Below are 25,267 nucleotides of genomic sequence, written 5' to 3' on the forward strand. Positions count from 1 at the left end.
TTTCTTGGAGTCAGAAACATGACTTGACTGACAAAACATCTGGGAATTCTATTCAAATTGACATCCTTCTCACCTTACATTTCATGTAGAGTGTGATCATCCACATTATCTTGGATGTGAAGAAAAACAGAGTGTCTGACATCTGCTGTTATCAGAAGTCATGATTTCCAGTACATCACAAACACATCTGATGGGCTGTTTCTTAGATTAGCTGAACCCAAACTTTGCCTAAATGTAAGTTTATTTCCACTTGTGGGCACATAAGTACATTAAATAAAAGAAAAATTGAAAAAACATTTGTCAAAAAGTATTATACTAAATAAAAAAAAGGCTAAGTTTGGACCGGTCTTGTATTCAAAATTTTCAATCTCAAAGTAGTTTACAAATTCCTTTCACAGATATTTGAAGACCAGTGTTTAAATCCTGTTATTTTAAGTTGAGGATTTATAACAAGGCAGGCAGAACAAGACAGAGTTCAGGGGAACCTTTCACTGTCTTTCCACGAACAGTGTGTGTGCATGACTGTGGGTTTGTGTGCGTGTGAGTTTGTGGTGTAATTACAGCCAAGTCCCCGGCATGGAGCCCAGTAGAAGTATCGTCAGTCTGTCTGTGGCATGCGGTGGTGGTCCTGACCTTCCTTCTCTACTCTTCTCTCTTCTCTTTGCTAGAACCCAGTTTGATTTCCTATCTGCACAACTGATCTTATCCATTAATCTGAGTGCTGATGATGTTTACGCTGCTTGTATATTAAGGCAATTAGACGAAGCAAGCTAGAATTTAAAGTAGCTGTGACCTCAGTTCTTTTGTAAATCTAAAAGCTTTGAACTCTGAGTGAGCTAGTTGGCTCCAGACAAGATTTATCTGCTGTTTGTCTAATATTAAGTCACCTGATCCAACTGTTCATGTCTTAGCTTTAGGGAGCAAACACACATATTGAAAATGTTAGCTAAAAAAACCTGACAATATGCGTATATTCAAGCGGTTACACATTGTTAGCAGCATTTAAAGTGTATGATACAGTCCACGTCTACTGAATTTTGCTAGCATTTCTTTTTGCATGAAGTCTTTTTTTTCCGTTGGTTTTCTTTTTTTTAAGTGTGTGCAATCAGTGAGTCTGGAATGTCTCAAGACATTGCAAATCCTAATCATCAGCATTGCAGTCTTGCCTTGTGCTCAGCACACATGAACCTAAATGTGATTTAGACTACGTCTGTTGTGGTGAGACGATAGTTACTTTCATGAGAGGGCTGCAGAAAAATGAAAGTATTTGACAATCAGGCTGTGTTGCTGGCAGTGGTGACATGTCATGGGAAGTCCTTTCGATTTCTTTGAAAGTTGATTCAAGAAAATCTGCCACTGATTTCATTTGACACCTTTCAAACAGCTTTCGGCCCTGACTGTGTTTGGGCTTTGATGCTTTAGAAATGTGGTAGTAGTTAGCAATGCTGCAAAGTAGATCTACAGAAGTGTGAGTGCTAGATAGAGCAGGTAAACATAGTGTGAGTAGGAGCCTGCATGGTAACCCCTGCAAACACACAGACACACACACTCCATCCAGGGGGATTTATTTGACCCCTTATTGCCAGCGGTGAGCCTGTGGTGGAGATGAAAGCATGCCTTCCCAATGTAGCCCCAGTTTCTATAGCTATGGACACTGACTCACACTGTTCAAACACAATAGAGGGGCCCTGCCACTCGCCCATGCCAGAGCCCTCTCCTCTCCCCACTCCATCCGTCACTGCAATCATATTTTCAAAACAAAAACAAGCCGGTTGGGGTTAAGCATGATTGAAGTATATGATATTTATTTGACTTTTGAGCACACATTTGTGTGAAGAGGCCCATTTGACCCTGTGGGTCCAAACGAGCAGCGCAGAAGTCAGAGCTTTTCCGCGTGCAGATTTCAAGTGTGCGAGTGTGTGCGCCGCAAGCCAGGCCTTTGATGGCGTGGCCGGAGCGTGCCTAATGTGACTGCTTGCTGGGGTGGGGTGGACTCAGGGGGCTGGCAGTGTTAGGGCCTCCTGCGCTCGTACTGTCTACCCTGCAGTGGCCCAAGGCTCCCCCGGAAAATTTCAAAGGGCCAAAGGAATCCCCCCACTGATGCCCCCTCCATATCCCCATGTTTTCAGTAGGGATGACATCATCATCTGCACAAAGGGGGTTGGAGCAGAGGTTAATATGTGTGTAGGATACAAGTCCATCAGTCCCAACATTCAGCTGAAATTTTTTCTTCTTTCCTTCTTCACATTGGTGTTGCAGATCAGATATGCTTTGTGACTTAAAGATACAGCCCAACTGTGAGTAACATAATTATATCATTGTTTGTGTAAGTCTGTTTCCTCAGTTAAAACATCAGTTACAATTGCAGGATAAGGGTCAGATGGATTATGACATTTCAGGAAAAAAGTGAGACGTTTTGTGGGAAAAAGGAAGATTGTGAAGGTAAAAGTCATATTGTGAAGGTAAAAGTCATATTGAAATGGCATATGCCAGCCAATCAGTTGCAACCCTCAAAATGTACACAAGAGTTACCCTGGTGAAGATTTTAGTGTCCATAGATGCGAACAACTCTTTTCTCCGCTTGCGCACTCTGAAAATGTTCAGAGGTGAGAGCTGGTCGCTCTCGACTGTTTAATGGGCCGCCCGTTTGCCAACTGTTCCTTTGAGGGGGCCAGCTTGTCGGGTGTTGGAGCTGGGATTTGGGAGGGAGGGCCGGTGCCGCTGGATCAGACGGTTAGAGGGGGGTCCGGCTCCATTCATTTAGCTCTATGAGAACAATAGCTCTCTACTTCAAACAACAAGAACGCAACCTGCTGGCCCCAATGTCTGCGAACGAACACTCAGCCATGCACATGCTGCAACATGTGCTTTTATTAGAACTGTCTTAATTGATCTGAGGTATTTCAGATCTGAGGTCTACCTGAAGGACAGGAACTCAACACTTGCAAATGAAGACGTCAAAATCTGCAGCTCACCAGGCCATTTGACACATGTGCACACACTGGGCCCTATGCTCACATGCACAGTGGGACATACAATCAAGGGCTCCAGGGTGCCCACCCCCCATCCTCGGCAGTTCTCTTGCTGGGACGCTCTCCCTTGCTACCACCCAGTACCCCACACCCCCCTTCTGAATTCACTGGCACTTCCAAAAGCTCTGAGGCGCCAGTGGAGCGGGGCTCATCTCTTGGGAACAATAAAGCCAGATCTTCATAAAAACTTCAAAAAGGCCTCGGCAAGTGTTTTATAGGTGCTTTAAAGGTTTATGGGCCCAGGGGAGGGAGAATGAGAGAGAGAAATGACTGATGCAGTAGTGGTAGGCTTCACTTTTCCCACCCACTGTACACACATTCTTACAAAAACACACACATGCCTGCTTGAGCACACATGTATGCCACTGCTAATCCTCTAGTATGTGCCAAGCTGAAATCGGATGGTGGTAGGCGGGGTGGGGCTGGGGGTGGACGTGAGGGGCCGAGGACTCAGGGGTCAAAGTGAAACGGGCATTCAATTCAGCTGGTGTTACTGCGAAACAGAAGATGAGCAATAAGGGATGCCAGTGGAGAGGAAGCTGTGAAAGTCGTCAGAGAAGCTCTCACTTTATCGCGCAGGTTTCATTTCCTATTAAGTTTGAAGTAAAGTTTAACCTTTCCGCGTATTGAATATATCACACAGGAAGGTTCATCTGTGTGTCGAACAGTCAGCACCGTAATTTTTACAGAACATTTTTAGAGTTTTGTGCAGCTTTGCACAGCTACCGTAGGGATCCAACAATGGATCGGCAAATTTTCCAACCTCCATATTCTAATTTGGATTATCAGGAAAAACAGGCACTGCAACTTTTCTGGTACTTCTTGAAGAATTTACAAAGACCCAGTCTGCATAAACACTTTATTAATTGAAAAAAGTTAAGAAAACTCCTTGAATCACTGGCTACTTAAACGAGATGAGAAACTGGGATGTGTTCTGATGCTAACCATGTGCAGAATGCATCAAACTTATGAGGCTCTTGTTAAAAGTGGCTTGTTTGGTGCATTCTGAAGCTTCTGTTTCAACTCAAACCAATTTTGGTCTAGGACTGTTGCTCGGGAGCGTGGAACTGTTTTTTGTTGGTTACTAATCTTTCAAACCAACTGCTTCCACTCACAAACTTAAGCATTTACAGTACCTTGACCAGAAACAAGTTTAACCTGCATTGAGATGTCAAGCTGAAGAAAAAAAAATCCATGTTTTTATCGTATACAAAATTAGAAAAGTGTGTAGTTGTTGTGTATGTGTTTTAAAGTTGCTGAGGGCTGCAGACAAAACGTTAATCTTCAGAAATCTCAGGGTTTAAAAGGTGAGGCACCATAAGTTGAAGCTGATCAGTGCCTGAGATTTCTCCCTTTTCAGTAGGGATGTGTATGGAGCCCCGGTTTTATTTAATTTGTTTTACATTTACATCATGACAGCAATATGTCAAAACATTGCCGTTTAGTTTTCTTTAAATAACTTCTTTTTTCATATTTTTTACTTTTCAAGTTGGAAAAATGTATAAAGTAAAATGTTTTGTTAAAAAACAACGTTGTTTCATAATGAGGAAATAAAACACTTTGTTTTTAATTTGTAATTTATTTATTTTTCGTCCTCAAGAAGTATCGATCAGAGTACCGTTAAAATACTGGATTGAAAAGCAGAATCAATAAGAGTAGTAGTCTCGTTAAAACCTTAACGATACCCATCCCTACTTTTCAGCATGTACCAGTAGCTGTTTTGCAGGTGGGCCAGTTTAGTTGCACCCATTAATACCTATCCAGTTCCTGCTTAGAGGCTTAACAGCCTCAGATTCTTTGCTGGTACATGCAAACACCTACTGCATGCTTCTGCAAGGTGCACAGATTCACTCCGTTGATTTCTGGACACAACATTTTTGATGAGTCACCCAAAGAAATGCACACTCATGCCACACTTGCGCTATTTTATGAGCGCTAAAAGCCACTATTCAAGGTGTTTCGGGAATGTTTTTTTTTAAAAAACGTTTTCAGATTTATGCCAGAAGTTAAATTTAGCTCGGGTCCTCCTGGAGTCAGAAGATTTAAAATTAGGAGGTGTCAGAATTCCAGTACAATTCTTAAGTTACTGTCAATAAACGGTAAAGGGTCGGTCTTAAAGGGGTAGTGTGCTGGCAAGTGTGTATTATTGGATGATTTGTGAGCGACAAGCTGTTTGTGAAAGACCGTGTCTCGAAATAGTTTAAAAGTGTAAATCTTCTAAATGGTACACATGTGCATTTTCACATCTATATGCTGCTAAGATTCTTGAATGTGTGCTGTGTGCCAGTTCAAGATTGTGTGCTTGTTTATACGTGCTTCTCCACATTAGTGTTTGTAGGATCTGTTGACAGGGAAGCATGCAGCATTTTATTTGCTCAAGGGCTGAAAAAACATATGGTGCTAGCAAGAGAGCGCTGTGATATGAGACTGCTGAAAGCAAGCTGGCCTGCCAGATTTCAACCCTGGGATCATGAGTCAACTAAACATTTAAACATGCTGTATATAAAAGCAACTGTGCAGTGTGAACATTTATTAATGCACAAGAAAAAAATGCATTTACTGTTAGACCGTGACAAGTTGCTTGCAGTTTAGGGTTTTATATTATTTGCAGTTTCTATCTCTAATATTTTATAGAGAACCAGAATGTGAGGAGGTTTTATGTAAAGATCCAAGAAAAAAAATCTTCTAGGGTGTAGAAATCCTGGTTGTTTTTCAAAAACATGCACCACTTCAAAAAATGTAAAATAAAATTCCAACTTTGTAGAACAAATCAAAACTTCATTTAAAGTTTAAAACTATTTTTTAACATCAATAAGCTGAAAGATTTGCTATATTTTTGCTAAAAAACTGATTATATTCAAAATCATAAATATTAGTCTGTATTTTAATATCTGTAACAGAAATCATTGAGAGAAATCTCAATGACATGAATTTTAGCAGAACAGTGGGATCAGTCAAGCACCTGAGAACTTTCCTAATAGTGGGTAAAACTATCTTGTGCATATTTGTCTGTTATCTAAATACTGTAGCATGTTTTTATGATTCCAAATATTGATCAGGGAATCATTTTTTAACGCATAGGTCTTTAAAGTTCCACACCGATCATCTTTTGATGTATTTTTAAGTCTTCCCAGTGTTTTTTTTTTCATAATGCTGCTTTCAGCCAAAATAAAAATATATATTTTTTTTAAAATGTAATTTTCTGGGACATAGTTTTTGCAGAGCGGTAACAGTTCTTGGAAATTAGCTTTAGAGTTGTGAGTGAAAACGTTGGTGGGGAGAAAGCCTGCCCCGACTTCCCATCATCCAGCTGTTTACATGCTCTCCTGCTAGTTTACAGCACTCTATTATCCCAACATAACATTGACAAAAATGACAAGCAATATCAGAACTATCCAGCTGTACAGTTGTGAGCAAGATGCAAGCTCAGACGGGGGAAAGGAAGAAGTACATGGATTTAGTCGTCTACAAGTGGATGTATCAGAATGGAGCAGGGAGTGTGTGACCCACCGATTGTAGCCACTATGTCACAGCTACAAGCTTTTTCCAATGGTTTTTCTTTTTAAAGAAAATTAAATACTCAGAAATGCAATTTTAAGCTTCATTTTCTTTATATATGTCCTTTATCATCAGAAAAAAAAGTAGACCTCAAACCTGTTAAAACTACAGATTAAAAGTATAGATTTGCAGCTTCAATGAGTTCAAGTTAGTGTGTTTCTTCTTAGGTTGAAGTTTTGATTGCAAAGTTTCAACAAAAGGTCAAGTCTGGCAATCAGAGTAAAGTGGAATGTTTGGTGAGTGATAAAGAGAGGCCATAGACATTTCCTTGAGATTTCAAATGACTGAAACCGCTGGCCTTGTGGTATTCCTGCTGATGAACTCGTACAGAAAGGGGCCGTTTAAGATTGGATATAACCACTTTCCTCTTAACAAGCACAAAGCTCTTAAGATGTACTTCTTTTAAAGCTGAAATGTTGCAATCTCTGGGACTGGTGAAGGAGAAGTTACCAAGTCAGGCATCTGCTTCTTTCTAACTTGCAGTCTAACTGGCTGTGATGTACTGATAAAAATCAGTAATCCATGACCCTGGTAGTCTGCAGTGTATTTGTCTGTGTCCACCACTTGAGTTCAAGTCTGCAGCTTCCCAGTTGATGAAAACTGGATGCGAAACAGCTGTGAAGTCATTCCAAAGTAACACTTACAGGAGGAAAGCTCAATTCCTATCATCTCCATCATTAACAAATAAGCGATTAGCTTTTGTGATTGCATTATGCATGAATGTCGGTGTAATCAGAACACGGTGGAAAAATGAGGCAACTCTTTAGATTTTCAGCGTAAAAACGTGTGGCACTGTTGATGCATAAAGATGACAACCACTTCAACTACAAGTCTTACAAGGTAATAATGCGTAAAACACATTACTGCTCCAGGGTAAGACGTGTGGGTCAGAAACTTCCGTGTGTTGCAATCTGTGAAGAGACGAAAAACCCACAAAAACAACCAAGGCTTTTTACTTTGTAATATTCATTTATTGTTCAATAAAAATAGATTTAAAAAAGTGACGTGATGTCTCCTTCATGACTTGCCTGATGGATCTGCCAACAGCTCCTTGTAAACACTAGGGTTTTTTTCTTTTTTTTAACTGGAAAAGGAATTTATACCTCTTTCTTTCCCCTTTAACGCAGTCTCAAGAGCTGGTAACTTCCCTGCTCTTTAGCTTTTGTAGTGGTGACTTTCTTTTTCTTTAATGTTAGTGAATATACATTCATTTATTCCTTAATTTATTTGTCTATACACCTGGTTCAGTTGCTGGCAGAGAAAGTTCTTTTTGGCTGATGGCCATATTTAAAAAAAAATAGCCTCAAATGTTGTGAATAAAGAGGACATCTAGGTGCAAACACACAAGTCAAAACCAGCATTAAACCAATTACAACTCATATAACATTTTAAGACATCTCTTTACAGTAGTTACACATAAATACATCCCGGAAGGTGTAAACACTGAGCCTTTTGTGACAGGTTCATTATCTGGTGAGTCTGGAATGCTACAATAACTGAGAAAAGGTCGCTTGTCTTCACTTCTCAAATTTTCTAAAAGACATTTTTGATGCTACATTTGAGTTTTCATTCCCAGTGGTAATGATGGGGAACCTAAAGTGACATTTCAGAGGAAAACATGATATTGTACAATCGAAAAAAGTTGATGGAAAAACCTTTTACCATTTCTGATGATAAAAAGTGATAAAGTTGTAAATCTAGCTCAAAAGGAAGGTGAAGATTGATTAGAGGCATTTTTTCCAAAGGGAGAGGAAACAAATGTGTTTTCTTTTTTTTGGACAGTGTCTTTGTAGTTTAGCAGAGACTGTATCACTGAAAACCAGATGTACATGATCTATAAATACAAACGCATTTTGTCACAGGAGAATGTGAAGTGTGAATATAATAAAACAAATGTGACATTTCTCTATTAGATTTTAATCCACAGATCTCAAACTCCAGGCCTCGAGGCCCAGTGTCCTACATGTTTTCCAGCTAACCTGTGAAGCTCCTTATTGGCTAAACACACCTGTTCCAGGTCATCAGCAACAGATGAGGCAGGATTTCTCAAAAAACAGCAGGATGCTGGCCCTCAAGGCCTGGAGTCTAAGACCCCTGTATTATTCCCTTTGCCTTACAAGAATTTAGGACTTTCTTTTTGTTTTAGAATCAAATTTGCCATAGATGAGCCTGTTTTACACAAATGTATACTGGCAGAAGTAAAAATTTCCTCCTCTATATTAATATTACCAAAGTATGATGACACAGATATCTAGTCAAAAACTCGCTTGTAACTTGTACACCTGATAGGCTTGTTTAGCATTTCCATTTGGAATAAGGGATCTTATTAGCAGTTGAGAAAAATTATTCTGGATTAAAATGGTTATGGTGCTCAAATCTGCAAATTCGAATACTTTTACAGATCAAACCAGTAAACTATTGCGTAAAGAATTTGTGCTTTTGTCCTTTATTGACAAATCTAAATCCTCCAGACCAGCCAAATCCAAAAATGTATTTTAAATAAAATAGCAAATTACTTCACTGTTAAGTTCCGCTCTGATCTTCTATTTTATCCCATAAGAACCCACATCCACTTGTTCTTAAAAATAGAATTATGTTTAGTTTAGTTGCAAGTACTTCGTCCAGCTCCCTTCGCTCATCCAGAACTTAAACAGCCAAACTCAATGCCCTCTCCTACCTGAGGCCTTATTAAATACATATTTGTATTATATAGGATGTTGTTTAGAATTAATTTTCAGGAAATTAAGTCTTATAAAGTTTTCTTTTGAAAGTACAACGCAAGTTTGGATTTTAAAACCAGGACCTGTTTCTGGGTTCGCCGCCTTTTTGCTGCGAAGTTGGTGTTTTAACGCACTGGAAATAAAACTCCTGCGTGAAGCTTGTGGTGTGGAGGGACAGACATGGAACACAGACGATCACGTTTCAACGGAACGCAACGTAGACTGCAGACGGACTGGAGGAAATCAGCCTTCACCCTCACACCCCAACCTAACATTAGTGTTGTAACAAAAATGACGAGCAATATTGGAGCGATCCAGCTGTACAGTTTTGAGCTAGTTGTCTGCTCCTGATTCACAGCGATTTGAATAAAGTCATTCTCCGAAATGCCATTTTCAGCTTAATTTTCTTAAAATGTCCTCCATCATAAGAAATATGTCACAAGAACATGTTAAAAATACCAAAAGCACAATTTTAATCAGAGTGGGTCTTTAAAAAAGTGCTTCAGGTAAGCAGTGCATTGCTGCTACAAACCTACTAAATTTCCTATAAAAAAAAGACATTCTAGGTTTTTTACATGTCAAGTGCATTTTGTTGTTGTTTGTTTTTTTTTAAGATCTGATTAAGTCCAGACAGTTTTTTTGTTTTACTATTTTTAAAACCTTTAAAAGAAAAACATTTAAAAAGGGCAAAATATCTTGTATCCTTTTTTCATTTTACAAAAAGTTTGGGTTGCTTTGCTGAGAAGTGCTGGGCCTCTTACCAATTTCAGACATCCTTTCTATTGAAGAGACAGGTTGTGGATGATGGCATGGTTGTAGAACTAAAGGAATATTGGACAACAGAACACTGAACTGGTAAACTTTAACAGTTTTACAGTTTGACTACAGTACATCAAATGTACTCAGCACAATTTAGGAAGTTTTACATGCTATTCTCAGCAAACCGGCTGAAACCAAAAAATAGAAAATATTGCTTTTTCTGGTTTGAAAATCCAACTTAGTCGCTTAATCTAATTCTTTACAACACGACGTACTCATAACAGTCAGCTACACTAGACTGAGTCTACAATACAAAGGATTTGATGGTGTAAAGAGCACCAGAAAGTTAATGTCATTACACTTCCTTTATCACTGAGCTTACTGGTACCAGAGAGCATAATGGTCAAAGGTAGTCAAGTGAGGGCCAATGGGACAATTATTAAGCTAAATTTTGCAGCCAGGTGGCAACATCAGCCACTTCTTTGCTGTTATCTATTCTTCTCTTCCGTTCAAAGCCCACTTTCATAGTTTTGGAGGCCAATAACTCTTTGGGAATGACACGATGTGATAATTTAGATGATAAGCCCTTACTGTGTGTAATTGTGTATTACAGTGTTCATGCCGTTTGGCAGAATGCACCACCCAATATTATCATGTCAGACATGCCAGAAATGAGAAACCTCTTTTTTTTCCCCCTGCTTTTGAATTTTCTGACAAATAGAACATATCTATGTTCCACTTTCTCCTTTTGGTGTCAGTCTGAGGGGCTGGTGCTCATAGACAGGGTCAAACCTACTGTTCGGAGTGAGTGTTAAAGCCGAGATGCTGATGCAAAAAACAAACAAACTACAAAAGGCTCCCTTTTTTCAATACTTTGCCCTCCCTGGCTTGCTAGTGGAAGAGTCACACTGTGGTGGCCCGGCTGTGTTTGAGTGCTAGTGGTGAATACTCTTTAATACGAACACACAATTTCCCCCTCTGCCAGGGGTTTTGGAGCTCCAGGGGACAGAAGTCGTCCTGAAGCCACTTCTCTCTGTTGTCCACAACCAGCACGAGACCAAAGTGCTTCATCTGTTCAGGACTGTAGTAAACACACTGCTCATGTTCGATGCTGCCCTTGCTGCTCCCCAGCATGCGCCGACAGACTGTGTTCATCTCCTGCACCACCAGTTGTACCATCTCCCGTGCAGTTGTGCTTGGAGTTATGCAAATCTGCAATGTAGGAGAAGAAGTCAGTCTTTCTCAAACACAACAGGAACGTTTCTGGATTTTTTTATAGATTGCACATTAATACCTTAACACTGGTCTCCTTTGGCAGACCTGTGCGATACTGCGGGTACACTCTCAGTGTGGCATGGCAGCCTTTTTTGAGAACAGCAGAAGATGGTGAGGAGAGTCTCTGAGTGCCACTATCCTGTGATAATGTACGTGCCGGTGGGAGAGGCTGACAGCGTTTGTTAGAACAGCAGCGGTCCACTGATGAGGGTCTATGCCATCTTTGCTGTGGTGAGGTGGAGGGTGGGGAGCAGGTGGTGTGGTTGGAGTGAGGTTGGTGGTGTGATGACGTGGAGGAGGGGAACTCCAGGCTACTGGTTCTCACACAGAAAGCCTGCCTCTTCTCTGTAATGTGCAGCAGTTCGATCTGCCTGCTGGGAAGGATGAAGTCACTGTCAAAGAGCTCCGGGACTCCCCTCCGCCTCTCTCCTCCACACCGAATTCCTCCGCCGCACCTCTCACCTTCCCTTCCAAGCTGTGACTCAGAGGCCTGGAGGACGTCTGGTGTGGAATCTCGCAGAGATCCCCCTCCATGTCCACTCACTCCTCCAGAACCACTCCCGTCACTGCGCAGTAAACCTCGGGTCTCCAAAGCTCCAGAGGACGACAGAGGTGACGGAGATAACAGATCCAGCTCACGAGGACTTTGAGCTCGACTGGAATCATAGTCGCTGTCTGTGGTGAGGAAAACCTCAGAGGAACCTTCCTCGTCTGACAAACCCGGAAAATCTTATGGATGTAAAAATAAAAAACAACTAGTTAGAACCGAACAACAGCAGAATTTTAGCACATGGTGCACACTCACTAAAATCCTTAAAAGCCATTTGTGTTCCAGACCTGAAAGTTTGTGGCAGTGCTCTGGGGAAGGCATGGGAGAAGGCATGAAGTCTGGCTGAGAGGAGGTGGAGGGAGGCTTATCTGGCATCACCTCCTTAGAGAAGTCAATTATCCAGCTTATGAAGATGCCTCCTGTTGGCTGCTTGTAGCGAGCATATTGCAAGGCATCCATTATCCACCTTGCATCCCGCCAGACATCCTCCATTTGCTATTATCATAAAAATTGTCTCAGTATTACATTTCCACAACCAAGCTCAAGAAGAAATCGTTTTTTTATTTTTTTTTAGCAAATACTGCCTGGCTTCAATCCATGGTGATACCTGCATGTGCTCTTGAACTTGCTGATGTTTCTTCTTGGCAGCAAGCAGCTCATCTTCAGAGAAGGCTTCTCGAAGTGCCTGCTGGGACATAAGCGATTCCAGCTCCAGCAAAGCCGACACTCTGCAGTACTGGCCGATGAAACTGGGGCAATAGGCGTTAAAGTGAACTGTTGGGGAAAAAATAGAAACCAAAAACCTTTCTCAAAACCAAGTTTTAGAAAGCAGTGGTCATGCATCTGGCTAAAACTTTAAACACTGACTGAGTTCGAAGATTTGCAGAGGCAGGGTGAGGAAGCCTGAGCGGGGAGAATATGGGTTATTCTGACCAGGAGCTGTGCAGACTTCATCTGAAGGTGGTAAAAGGAGCAGGAAGGACACTTTCTCCCCAAACTCCAACACCTCCTGGCTGTAAATACGGAAATCCTGTGCCTAGAGATAAAAAGATGTTCATCAGCAGGATTTCCCCTTCAGGAGAAAAGTAAACTGTGACATAAAAAATTAGACACAAAAGCATAACCAGTTATTTGGTCTAGAAGATGGTATGTGTCACTGTAGTTTGATGTAAGCTCCTCTCACCTGATTTCCAGGAACATTGATGTGAGCCATAAAGGTTTTGATGGCGCTGCGCAGGTCGTGAAGAAGACGATGAGGAGCACTTTGCACATCATGATCCATTTCCAGGGACTCATCCAGAGAGCTTAGGGCCTGAAGCCACTGCCACTCCTCTCTAAAACACAATGTCATGTTTTTTGGTTTGCTTTAAAGGCTCATATGCTTTGATATTTCAATGTCTATTGTATACTCAAGTAAAAATATAAACACCAAATGGTTCTTGAGCCCGTCAGCTAATGGGACTTAACTTTTTTAATTGGTTAGCATATGATTCCCACCTTGATACATTACTATTGTCCCGGATTTTGGTGTGGCAGAGGATGTTGGGTAGTTTCTGAGGTACCAGTGCTCTTATCTGCTCCACTGATGTGCACAACTTCAGGTAGCCCAAGTACAAACCGGGAGACAAAAGCTTCCTGCTGCGCCTATGATATGCCATCTTCTCCTGGTAACAGAACAGACACTGAATGAGGGAATGGTGATGCAGAGCTGAACATTCGGTAGTTAAAGATTTGTCTCTTATCCATCTTTAATTTCAGGATAACTCTTATTTTCATATATAACTTTTTGGTTGATTCTTGACTTGCTCGAGTTTAATGATCTTTCTTACATTTTTCTACTGTGAGTCAGTACTGAAAATAGCACATCAGCACATTTTCTTTTGCATTTCATCATACAATTTGTTCCCAACTGGCCACAACACAAATACTTGTGTAAGCTGTGGTTTTGTAAAGAGAGCCTCCACCATAGTTTTGAAACCTCGAAGCCAAACCATGGCACACTGGAGACAAAACAGCAATGCAACAATGGTATCAGGTTTACTTGAGCCACATAGACAAAATCAACTTGAGGTTTAGTTTCAGATTGTGGTTGTTGTGAACAAAAAACAGAATTAGTTGTGAAACGGTAACGTTGTCTTTATACAAATAAAATATGTTTTTTTGTCATATCTGCTTGTTTTAGTGGTGGTGGCATACATAACACTTTTAATTGGAAGCACATTTCAATTTACACTTTAGAGTCCTTTTGAAACTCTTATTATTTTCCTGCAGTACTATTTTCTTACAAAGCACAATCTTTAACCTTTTTAAACATCTGGGCATTCATTTCAGAATTGCAATGTATTTCCCAGGCACTTACGTGGAGTGTGATAAGGAGCATGTCCAAGGCAGTGGGCTCCTCTGGGGATGAGATGGACTTGCGCTGTAGCTGTAGTTTAGAAAGTGGCATCCAGCGTACTCCGTCCAGGTTTGGACCGGCCTTCATATCTTTTAGGAGCACCAGCAGAGCGTTACCATGTTTGTCCTTAATTGGCTCATAATAAAAATGGCCAAGGTTCTGGATTCCCAGCATTCCCTGATAAAGTCATCAGTGAGTCAGTAAAAAGCACAAATAAAGTTTAAAGCCAAAAAAATAAAAGAAACAATCTTTTCAAAACTGTTATTTTACCTGCAGCTGGGAGATGGCCTGCAACATTTTGATGCGTGTCTGCAAAGTACATGAACAAGATGACTGGGATGGACCCAGGCACTGCTGCAGCCAAGAAATCTCATCCCATAGATAGGACACCTGTTGCAATAGCAGAATTTATACAAATTAAATCAGTTTTTTGTTATTGCCTTCAACCACGCGTTTGGATTCTATTCATAAAAAGGCACTTTATCAGGCCAAATGCTCACACTAAATATACTGATTGGATTAGTTAAGGGTTATTTAGTCACCCATATTTTTATTTGTTTTTGTAAATCTTTTATTTATTATTAGTTAAATTATTTCCTCAATGGTCAGAAGATCAAGTGCAGGTTTAAAGCTTTGACATCGTTTCAGAAATTAATTTGCTTTAAAGGTGTTTAAGATGTGTAAAATGTGAAATCAAATCACAAAAGAACAATTACATAAGCTGAGAAAATATTTGCTGAAATATTTAAGAAGTAGTAATGATCCTAAATAAAACAAGTTGAGGTGAAAACTAGTCAATTATTAATGGTTTTAGCTGGTTGAGCCAAAGGGTTTACACAACCCCAAGGGGCTGCATTTTTTTAAAACTCAGGAATGTAACTATTGATTTGTCAATTCTACCATGTATTTCCATCTTAACATTTTAATGGTGATTGCTGTACTTTTATTATTTTATTTTTGGGGTAAAAACAATAGTTTGGGGACAATAGGGATGAAAGGTAAGTTTATGTATTACTAGCTAAAAGTGAGGATGAAAATATCAAGTTTTGGAAGTACAATATATATTTTAGAGATATGACCCTTACTTACGACAGCATTTCAAATGTAAAGTATGGATAATGTTGTGGGTCTTTTTAGCTTTGGAAACTAGTATTTTGCAAAGTAAAAAACCCTCAAGAGCATAGAAAGCATGGCTGTAAATATAGAAAATCTAGAAAATTCTAACCAACAACCTAAATTATTTGCAACAAACACAAATAAGTGACCCCATGATGCCTGTTGATGCAAATATGCATCAAACCACTGTAGCTTCAAAGTGACCCATATAGGATCTACATGAAAGCAAAAAAAAGGGAATTTCATAGCTGGAAATAAATTCAGGCTTAATAAGTTTAAATTTTATGGTCAAATTTGGAGAAGAAAACATTTCTTTATTTAAATTGTTAGCCAAAATTCCTTTTGCAACAGCAAATACATTTTATTTGCATCATTTACACAAACTCCAATACATTTAAGTGTAGACAGTAGGAGTTGAAAGAAATCAGATACTCTGTGTTTCTTTAGTTTAAGCATTTTACTTTACCTTAGTGAACCAGAGGAAATCCTGCATGAGTGAGCTGGAGTAAGAATCTTCAATCTCCACAATAGGAATCTGGTCTTCTGATGTCACCAAAATGCTGTCATCTTTATAGAATATGGAGGCCACATAAAGACCTCTGAGGAGAAACAGAGGGGTGTTTTAAACTAGAAAACTTCCTTGTATTTACTGGAGCTTTAAAGACCCACTCCAATGAAAATTGTTGTAGGTGTTTTTAACATGTTCTTGTAACATTTTTCTCATGATGCAGGACATATATAAAAGAATGTAGGCTTAAAACTGCTTTTCAGAGTATTTATTTTTCCAAATTTTTGTGAATTAGGACAAGACAATAAAAATGCCATCAGAGGAAGCTTGTAAGTGTGACGTAGAAGCTACTATGGCAAGCCACAAGCTCCCTGCTCGACCTCATTGTGATGCATGGTAAGGAAGGTATGGATTCTGTAGCATAATTAAAAATAAAAGTCAAAACCAGAAATGCTTTTTTATTTTCAAAATGTAACTGCATTTTTTGACTCAAAATTCATTTTCTTCTTCAACGTCGCTTATTCTGTCACTTAATTAAAATGATAATGAAAATGGTATTTGACATTTCATTTTCAAAAAGTTCTCTGGTAAATGTGTAGAAAAGTTCATTTAGAAATGTCTAATTTGACAATAAAAATGGATTAACAAATGCTTTTTCATTGTCAAAATGTAACTGCATCAAATGACTCAAAATTAAAATTAAAAATTCAATACTTAAAAAATGCTTTTTCATTTCTACTTAAAAACCGCCATCCCCTCTTAACATTTTCGTTTTAATTATGACACAGAATGAGCGGTTTTTAAGTAGAAATTAAAAAACACTTTTGCCGGAACCCATCCCAGCCACTTACGGGCTGACGCCAGTCTGTCGCAGTACGTATGACTATATAAAATAATTTTATTAAAGTGAAATTTAAAACTCGTGCATATCAGAAACTGTTTCCTACCTTTTTAGACTTTTGACAAATTTACTGGTGGGTTGGAAGAGATGCCGGAGGCTTTTGGACACTGAGTGCTTCCTGCCTTGAGTTGGAGCTTTGCAGGGCTCTGAGGGAAAAGAGACATTAAAAAACATGAAGATTGTTGATTTCATAATAAGTTATCTGAATCACTCACATTGGATTGTTTAATTAAAGGTCTTGATTGTCTAACAGTAGTGTTTTTGGCTGTCAAAGAGAAAGAGACAAAAAAACAAAGGATACTTCTGTTCAAACTAAATCCATAAATATCTTTTCCTTGACAGGCTGTTACCTTAGCGACAAGAAACCTGACAGGTCCAAAAACACGGTTGAACGTTTTTTGACATTTTATGCTCTCCAGTAGTGCAGCACCATTTGACAGTGATGCTGATGGGCAACAGCAGACTATTGGTCTAAAGGGAACCACTAACTCCTGGGTCTCGAGGGACCACTAACTATATATACTTGTGCATGTGTGTGTGTTTGTTTACCTGCACAGACTATGGTGGCTGGATCATGGTATGCCTTGAGCTACAGTTGTGCGTGGAGCCAAGTAGCTGTAGTAATGTGTGTATATATGTCTGCATGTGTCTTAACCCTTTGCCACTCACTGACAGGGGGTCAGTTAAGTCTGTGGGGACATGTTTATTTTTAGTGGGCCAAGAGGGTTGGAGGGGAGGTGTGTATATTTGTGCATGTGTGTTTTTGTGTGAATTCTTGTTTGTGAGATAACGCACCTCCCAACTCATTAGAAACGCTGAGTCCCAAAACCCCTCACAGACTCCCTCATGTCCCAGGTGATCTTACTCAAGCCCCAGGCCACTCAGAGTCAATAACTCCCCTCATTCAGGCCTCAAAAAGAACAAATTTTCTCTTTAGGTGGACGAGTTAAGGTGGAGCAACGTGAAAAAAAACAGCGGCACCCCTCAGCCCCTCACGCCTCCTCCCGGCCTCAGTCCCTGTTTGACATTGAGTAAGACAGACAAGTAGGGCTGACTGCTGAGAAGTCTCTGTTAGTCAAGGCCTCTTTCACAGTTTAATTAATAGTGTTTGGACAAGACGAGGAAGGTTGGTGTGGGCCAAAAGCTGGGGTGTAATCGGGGTGCACAGACAAGAGAGAGAGCAAGTTAAAGAGAGCTTGTGACTGAATTGGATCCGTTCGTGCAAATGTGTTTCTGCCTGCACCTGACTTATCTTTACATGCAAGAGTGTCTATGTGTGGACAGTAGACAGAACGACTGGCGTGCTGCACGGGGGGAGGCGGCAGTAGTCCGTGCTAATTTATGCCTTCTCCAGACTCTAACCTAAGACGTCTGTTACAAAAATAACAAACATGACCCCGGGATACATCACCCCGACTACTGTGCCTGAACTCTCGAGTTAACCCTCAATCACTCGCTGTCTGACCAACCAAGAACTTCTCTGTGCTAACTTTTGTACTGCAGCTCATCTAGCAGCAAACATGGCGTGAGAACAGTGGACAATAGTAACTGGATGAGTGTGTTTAGGCATACAGGCTTAAGAGAGATGACTTGCTCAATTCTAAACACAGTTACTAATCATGTGAAGGAGTCAGTGCGGGCAGGTTTTGACACTTGAGTGAGCAACTTACAGCCAACAGTGTTTGGGGATATAAACAGCTTGTGTGTGAGAGAGGCTGATCTGCATTTTGTCACAGAGAGAGAGGTATTCAGCAGAGGAAGGGCTGAGTCATGGAAAGACTCATAAGGGAGAGCAAAGAGGGGTTGGGGGGGTTTGCTGAAACAGAGGGCAAGATGGCATGCCATCTTAGTATGTATAGCTTTTGAAGTGCTTGTCATGTCTCAAGAGTCTGTCAAGGTGTAATATTCATTATACCTGTAAATTAGACAATCAGGCTTTTGATGCTCTGGACTCAATATTACTAGATTTAGTATTGCATTACGTGCAGAAAATTACATTACTCTGACTGTGACAGTAGAAATGAAGTTTTTTGCATATTGCATGTTTTTCTTTTAAACAAAAGAAGTCCACCTTCTGTAGGTGTTCTATCTACAGGTGCATGTATTGCATTCAAGACCCACTCCGATGAAAATCATGTTTTTGGGGTTTTTAACATGTTCTTGTGGCATTCTTATGATGGAGGATGTACTGTATATTAAGAAAATTAAGTTTAAATTTGCATTTTTGAGAATTTCTTTATTCAAATTGTTGTAAATCAGGAGCATATACAAAAATGCCATTAGAAAAAGTGTGTATGTGTGACATAGAAGCTCCTACAGCAAACTTCCTGCTCCACCCCATTCCCATGACTAGATCCACGTGCTTCTTCGTTTTCCTCGTCCAAGCTGGAATCTGGGTCAAAATTTTACAGCTTGATAGCTCCGGTATTGCTCGCCATTTTTTGCTAGGTTGGGGGTGTGAGGGGCTGTAAGCCAGTGGGAGAGCGTGTAAACAGTTGAATGATGGGAAGGAGGCAGGCTTGCTTCGCATCAATGGTCCTACCCACAACTCTCAGCCAAATTTAGAATGAACTGATGCCGCTCCGCATAAACTATTTACTTAAAAACGTTTTGGATTTTGGCTAAAAACAGAATGATCATACTTAAAATACCACTGGGAAATCTTTTAAGTTAGATCAAAAGATAATCGGAGAGGGACTTTAAAGGTTAGGGTCAGGCGTAGTTATTGTCATCAAGTTGAGGATGCCATGGTATGAAAACACCAAACCACCGTGACAAAAGCTTCAAAAGGTTGAGATATCTCTGGTTTTTATACATTTTTTCTGTTCTTCACACAGATTTGACCATTAAGCTGATTACCATGGCAGACACAGTTGCGGTGAGCATCCTTTATCTGTCCAAGTAGATGATCAAGAGCCTCCTTCTGGCCTCTTTGACGTGGTGCGCGCCCATCAATGTCCCTCCAACCTAGTGAAGAAAAGTGAGAAATATCAGAGCATATGAAAATGCTTTTGCCAGAACTCCCAATCTTCAAGTAAGTGATTCAACTCAACACAAAGATGCACAAGTGAAATTAGATTTGTGGTGGAAAAAAAAAGAATGTAGATGATGTAACTATACTGAAAAAACAATAGTTTTATTCATAGGGCGAGTTAACAAACTGAAGCCAGACCCAGTTCACATAATAACCACCAGGGGCCTCCTACCCAAACAAGGCAGTTGTCGTTAACAATGATGTAAAATTATCCAACCTGACTGCAAAATTAACTTCTGTCTGACTCCAAAAACTTCCTTTAAAAGTAATTGTGGCGTACTGTGGGCTCTGGCTTTTAAGTCCATATCTGAAAACAGTTTTGTGGCATCAAAAACCAAAATTTCAAACCAAAATAACAAAGAACACAAAGTGAAAAGCAAGACACAAAGAATCAGGAACATGTATGAGAACGTTTCTATTTTTCATTAATGATTATAGTTGTATCATTTATTTTTCTGCGTCTCTGCAAATTCACGTCTTTATTCTAATCACACAGGTACACCTAAACAAATGTATCATCAAAATGACCACGACTTGCTTTCTATTTCTATAAACACTCAAAACATTAAATAAATGCCTCTCCTCTCTCTTCTCTGTTTTCCCATCCAGTAAAATTTTCTCGTGTGAGAGCGTTGGGTAATGTGTCAGTGATAACCCTCCCCTTACCTCCATCACCCCCCCCCCCCCCGGAGTCCCCCCAGAGTGTGCATAGGGCTGAAACACGGTGAGCTCTATTCCCGGAAAGGTGCCTGTCCCAACAGGACAAGCGGGCCCTTTAATGGGCGTCCGCGGCCCGGTATAAGGCCCCCACTGTTGGGGCAGTGCCGCTCGCTACAGCACAGACATGCAAATATTTCCAGTGGTAGGCCGAAATGGAAAACACAAACACGCAACATCGAAATTAGCTCTGGGGAGGGAGGGAGGTGGGAAAGTTAGAAAAAAGATAGAAAGGGAAAGCCTAGTTTCTGAAAATGAGGACAAACACGAACACAGTGAAAAACACTGCGCTGATGAGGACAAACGTTTTCATGTGTTGCCCAGATGTGCCCTGAGTGTGCCACTATGCCCACTATGATGGTATCTTTGGTATGTTTACTTTTTTCAGTCGGTGTGTACCAAAAGCAGAGAGCTAAAATTTGTCACACACACCGCAGTAATAAAAGTCCCCTCATAAACATTTGGACATTTAAAACCCCCCAAAAAAGCACTTCAATAATTTCTAAGCCTGGCAGGCAAACGTAAAGTAAAATCGATAAGTTGGGAAAAAGTAACATTGTAAAGCATATGGTGGTCAACAACTCAGCTGTTCCACATGACTTAAAGGTTAATTTTTTGGCTGAACCCAGGCAGCTTCCTCTGCCAGCCAAGCCTACGCACCATCCTGAGGCTATGGTTACACTCTGCAACGGGGGTCTCTAAGCCCACCCAGCATCCAGGCTGCTGAAAGTCCAGCTGTCGTTCTTCAAATGATGTCAAAGTAACATAAAAAAAAGTAGTAACCAAATCAATTCATCAAAACGATGCATGTCATTTCAACATGCATGCGTGATCGAAACAAAACGCCAATAAATTCTGTAGCATCAAAGCAGTGAGGCAGGCCAAAACCCTGCTGCAGCATATGCTGGAAACCAGTCAAAACTTTTTTCTTCATGTTTTGTTTAAGCCAATGATTGAGCATGAAGGCAAGGAAAAAAAAATGATGCAAGGAAAAAAAAATGATGACACTTACTGGAAGGTGCAGCACAAACTGGAGTGGAAACCTTTGGTGACCCCCATCCTTTCATATTGTAGGCCGACACCTGTACGTAGTAGTAAATCCCCTGAAAGGAGAGACAAGAGAAATTTAATGGGCAATTCCATTGTACGCAGTGTAATATTTGAATATACACATGGGTAAACCAGTTCGACAATGGTTGAAGAAGTATATTATGTGGTAAATGTTGTTCTACTTACGTTCTACTATATTTTTTCTGTCTTTGCTTAGTTTGCAGACACCAATCCTCTGTCTCTCCTTTCTCAGCCAAATCAATCAAGACAGCCGCCAACACTTACTGACCCTGCCTTGACCCTTGTCTTGTGACAGGAGCAAGCTTAGCCTGGCTTTTTTAGGGGGAAGGGGTTTCTCTCACAGGACAACACTGAGTGGAGCGTCCATTTGTCTACCCAACCGCTTCAAAATGCCAAACATAAATCAGGTGGCAGGCAACCAAGTTGCTCTTTTAAAAAAATATTTAGGAGGTTGTCTTGCATCATTGCTTAGTCAGGAGCCAAGACCTTTAACAGTAAAACAATAACAGCGGTCATTTTTTAATTTTTTTAATGGAGACCACAAGTCTGTCAAAACCATAATTTAAGGGTGATTGTGACTGTATGTTAGTTTGATGCATATAATAAAAATCAAATGGGAAACACTCCCAATATTTTCCAAGCAAATATTTCAAGCTTGTGTGTCAATATTGATGACCCTCACATGGGAGAGTACCTTGTAAAACCTTGTTTTAATCACTTTGCAACAATAGCTGAGCTCCATCTTATACAAAGGTATTATTCATTATCTGTCACATGTGGCATCCTTGAGTTCTATCTGTATGTTATATTTTAGTAGCAAAGGGGAAAAAAATCTGACTGCTCTGGAAAGTGCTGTGTTTGTTTGTGTTGCGAATGTAAACTGTGCCCACAACAAATCTTAGTGTAAGAAAATAAAATGCGTCAGTTAAAAAAAAAAAAATGGTGTCACAACTGTTTGCGATAAGAGCTTTAAGTGGTCATCTCTGGAAAGTGATGGTGATTTGAAATAAAAATGTTTCCTTTCTGAAGCAATTGGATTGACAATGTTGAATTGACAACTGTGTGGATATAAACTAGGGGTGTAACGATTCATTTTAATGATTCGAATCATTTCATATTTTGTGGTTGACGATGCAATTCAAAGTCCATATGGGTTCATTTTGAACGATTGGATTTGATCCGATTCATTGACCTAAAATTGATCCAGGAGAACTTTATCCAAAAATCCGACCAGTGTCACTCAGAGATAAATACCTGGGTACTGAACAGTGCAGGTGAGGTTTTTTCACATTTTATTTGTATGTTTCCACACATTGGACTGTAAGGATTGCTTGATCATTTTTTGCTGCATCACATGTGTGTTATCTGCTGTGAAATACCGTACCTCAATCCAAACAGTATTTTCCAGCATCAATCGATTTAAAGCATCTTGAAACAATTTTATAATGGTATAGATTGATTTGATTGATAACTTGCCTCAGACAGATCTGGTTGTATCATAGAAATATAAATTTATTTAATCATCACACCACTAGTATAAACCATACTTAGCTAGTATTCTAGTTTAACACAAAAATATTGGGGGGGAAAAATCCAACAGTTACAAAAACAAACAAGTTGGAAAGACAGTGGATCTACTGGAACTTACAGATGTTAGTCCTGTTATGTGGCACTGCAGCAAACTGGTGTCATCCACAATCATCTCGCCCAATATAGGACTAAAAGAAGGTGCACTGCTCCAACTCACTTCAAATACACAACCGTTTTTGTATCAGTTAGTTTGTGATTTGAAAAAGAAGTTTGTAATTTTGTTTTTATTTTTTGCTTGACTGTGAGATGACGGCAGACCTTTGTACTTGGTAACCACGGCCGAGTTGACACAGAAAGGTTCCTGGAAGTCAACCTGTAGACTGTTGCTACTGCTGACAGACAGATGAACTTCACTCGGAACATCTGGGGGGCCTGAAAAAGTAGAGCAACAAACTGAAAAAAACTTGATATGCCCCAGAGTATGATGTAAAATGTTGAAGCTTGAAATGTAAAGTTGTTTCTTATTCTATCTAAAAGTAACCTACTCTGCTTCTAATAAAATAACATAAGCATCCATATGTTTGGGTCAAGTTTCCGAGTTTAAAATTTACAAAGTCAGCAAGAGGAATGGCTGGCAGAAATCAATTGGGGAAAAAATAAAAATCAAAGATGACTGCAAGGTTATGGGAAAAGTCTGAATGGCAAATTTCCATCATCTGCTCAGCACGTGTAAAAAGAAATCTCAACATCATCCTTACTAGCATGCTCAAAGCCCGTTTGCATCCGTCGGAAAAGCCTCAGCCTCCACTCCCAAGCTTTGAGTTGCCTTTCGCGGTCAGATCCATCTCGTTCACCAAGACCCTCATTCCGCACCTGGGCCTCGTGCTCTGAAACTCTTTGCTCAGCCTCCTGCACTAGCGTAGCTAAATGCACTGCTCGACCTTCCAGACTCACAACTGTGAAAGACAGAAGACAGATATCATGTGACTTTAGTTCAGACACCAAGAAAAACAACAACAGTTAACGCTTAACTATACAATTTGTATAGATGTTTCTTTATCGGGGAAATAATTCTGTTGAAGAGTAATTAATCTTAATGTTAGGGATTGCTTTAAAAAAAGACTTGCATTCTTAGTTATTCTGTAATGCAGGCCAATCTTTTTTTTTATTTCTTTGTTTGCTAAAATACTGTGGCAGATCCTCAATAAAGTTTGTTTAATGTAACTAAGCAGTCTCTCTTAAGGAATGACATCATCTAGAAAATGACTGAAAATTGGGCATTAAAGCAAGATGGGCGAGGGAGGGACAGTATTCCTTGTATGCAGTCCTAAAGGAACAAAGTGGTGGGAGAGTGCACTAGAATCCATTTAAACTGTCTTTGTAAAACTTTTTTTTTGCTGTGAAACTTATGGAAAGTTTTGTATCACTGATTTATTTACACAGAGTACCACAGTCATACCACCATAAGAGGAACGATTTTTCCTAGGAGGTTTGGTTCTTACTTAAACACTGCAAACAAAGATGTTTGAAAACCTTACTAGAGCAGATGAGATGCAACACCTCATGAAAATATTCCAACCATGGCTCTGTGGTTAGTGATAGCCGTTATTGGTAGCACAACTCAGAACAAAGAGCACATATTACTCTGTTTGGAAGTAAATTACAGAAAAAGTATCTTAAAGCACATGGTAAAAAAGAAGTAATGTGCTATACACCTTCCATGGCTGGTCGTTTGTTGGAGTATTTGGGACTGGTGTGTGTCTGTGTTTAGTCTGTGTGGTCTGTGTTTGTTCATAGTAGATTCCACTGTTGAGCGTTAGATTCCACTGTTGACAGTAAGTTTAAAGTCCGTGTCAAAATGTCCATCTGGGTGTTTAATTCTGCGGCTCTGCCTGTGTCTCCTCAGTGGCTGCGAGCTTCTCTTTGAATCTGAGCATCTCTTCTGGGTGTCACTTTAGTTTTTCTTTTTTGCTACTTGTGTGAAGACATAAAGGCTGTTAGTCACAAAGGACTCATGCTGTATCATCGGGTACTTAAGCTCTGGGTAGAAACTGCAGTCAAACAGCAAACATCAGTAAAAACTATTTTCCATTCAAGT

General features: G+C 40.0%; 1 protein-coding gene across 1 annotated transcript in view; it reads right to left on the bottom strand.

The window, feature by feature from the left end:
- Positions 1–7,539: 7,539 nt before the first annotated feature.
- ankfn1b (ankyrin repeat and fibronectin type III domain containing 1b) overlaps positions 7,540–25,267 on the bottom strand; it is a 150,290-nt gene continuing 132,562 nt past the window's right edge. Inside the window, exons 10-25 of the mRNA XM_078937344.1 lie at positions 23,928–24,125; positions 23,488–23,601; positions 23,288–23,385; positions 21,581–21,671; positions 19,677–19,784; positions 16,864–16,963; positions 15,875–16,007; positions 14,563–14,682; positions 14,254–14,469; positions 13,392–13,558; positions 13,078–13,228; positions 12,762–12,930; positions 12,502–12,668; positions 12,182–12,389; positions 11,364–12,073; positions 7,540–11,281 (exon numbers count right to left, since the gene is read on the bottom strand). Coding sequence (XP_078793470.1) covers positions 10,973–11,281; positions 11,364–12,073; positions 12,182–12,389; positions 12,502–12,668; positions 12,762–12,930; positions 13,078–13,228; positions 13,392–13,558; positions 14,254–14,469; positions 14,563–14,682; positions 15,875–16,007; positions 16,864–16,963; positions 19,677–19,784; positions 21,581–21,671; positions 23,288–23,385; positions 23,488–23,601; positions 23,928–24,125 — 3,059 coding nt within the window. The 3' untranslated portion in view covers positions 7,540–10,972. The remainder of the gene's footprint in view (positions 11,282–11,363; positions 12,074–12,181; positions 12,390–12,501; positions 12,669–12,761; positions 12,931–13,077; positions 13,229–13,391; positions 13,559–14,253; positions 14,470–14,562; positions 14,683–15,874; positions 16,008–16,863; positions 16,964–19,676; positions 19,785–21,580; positions 21,672–23,287; positions 23,386–23,487; positions 23,602–23,927; positions 24,126–25,267) is intronic.

Source organism: Oryzias latipes, chromosome 19 (genome assembly GCF_053564925.1).
Source record: "Oryzias latipes strain Hd-rR chromosome 19, Olatipes_Hd-rR_3.1".
Classification (NCBI taxonomy): Eukaryota; Metazoa; Chordata; class Actinopteri; order Beloniformes; family Adrianichthyidae; genus Oryzias; species Oryzias latipes.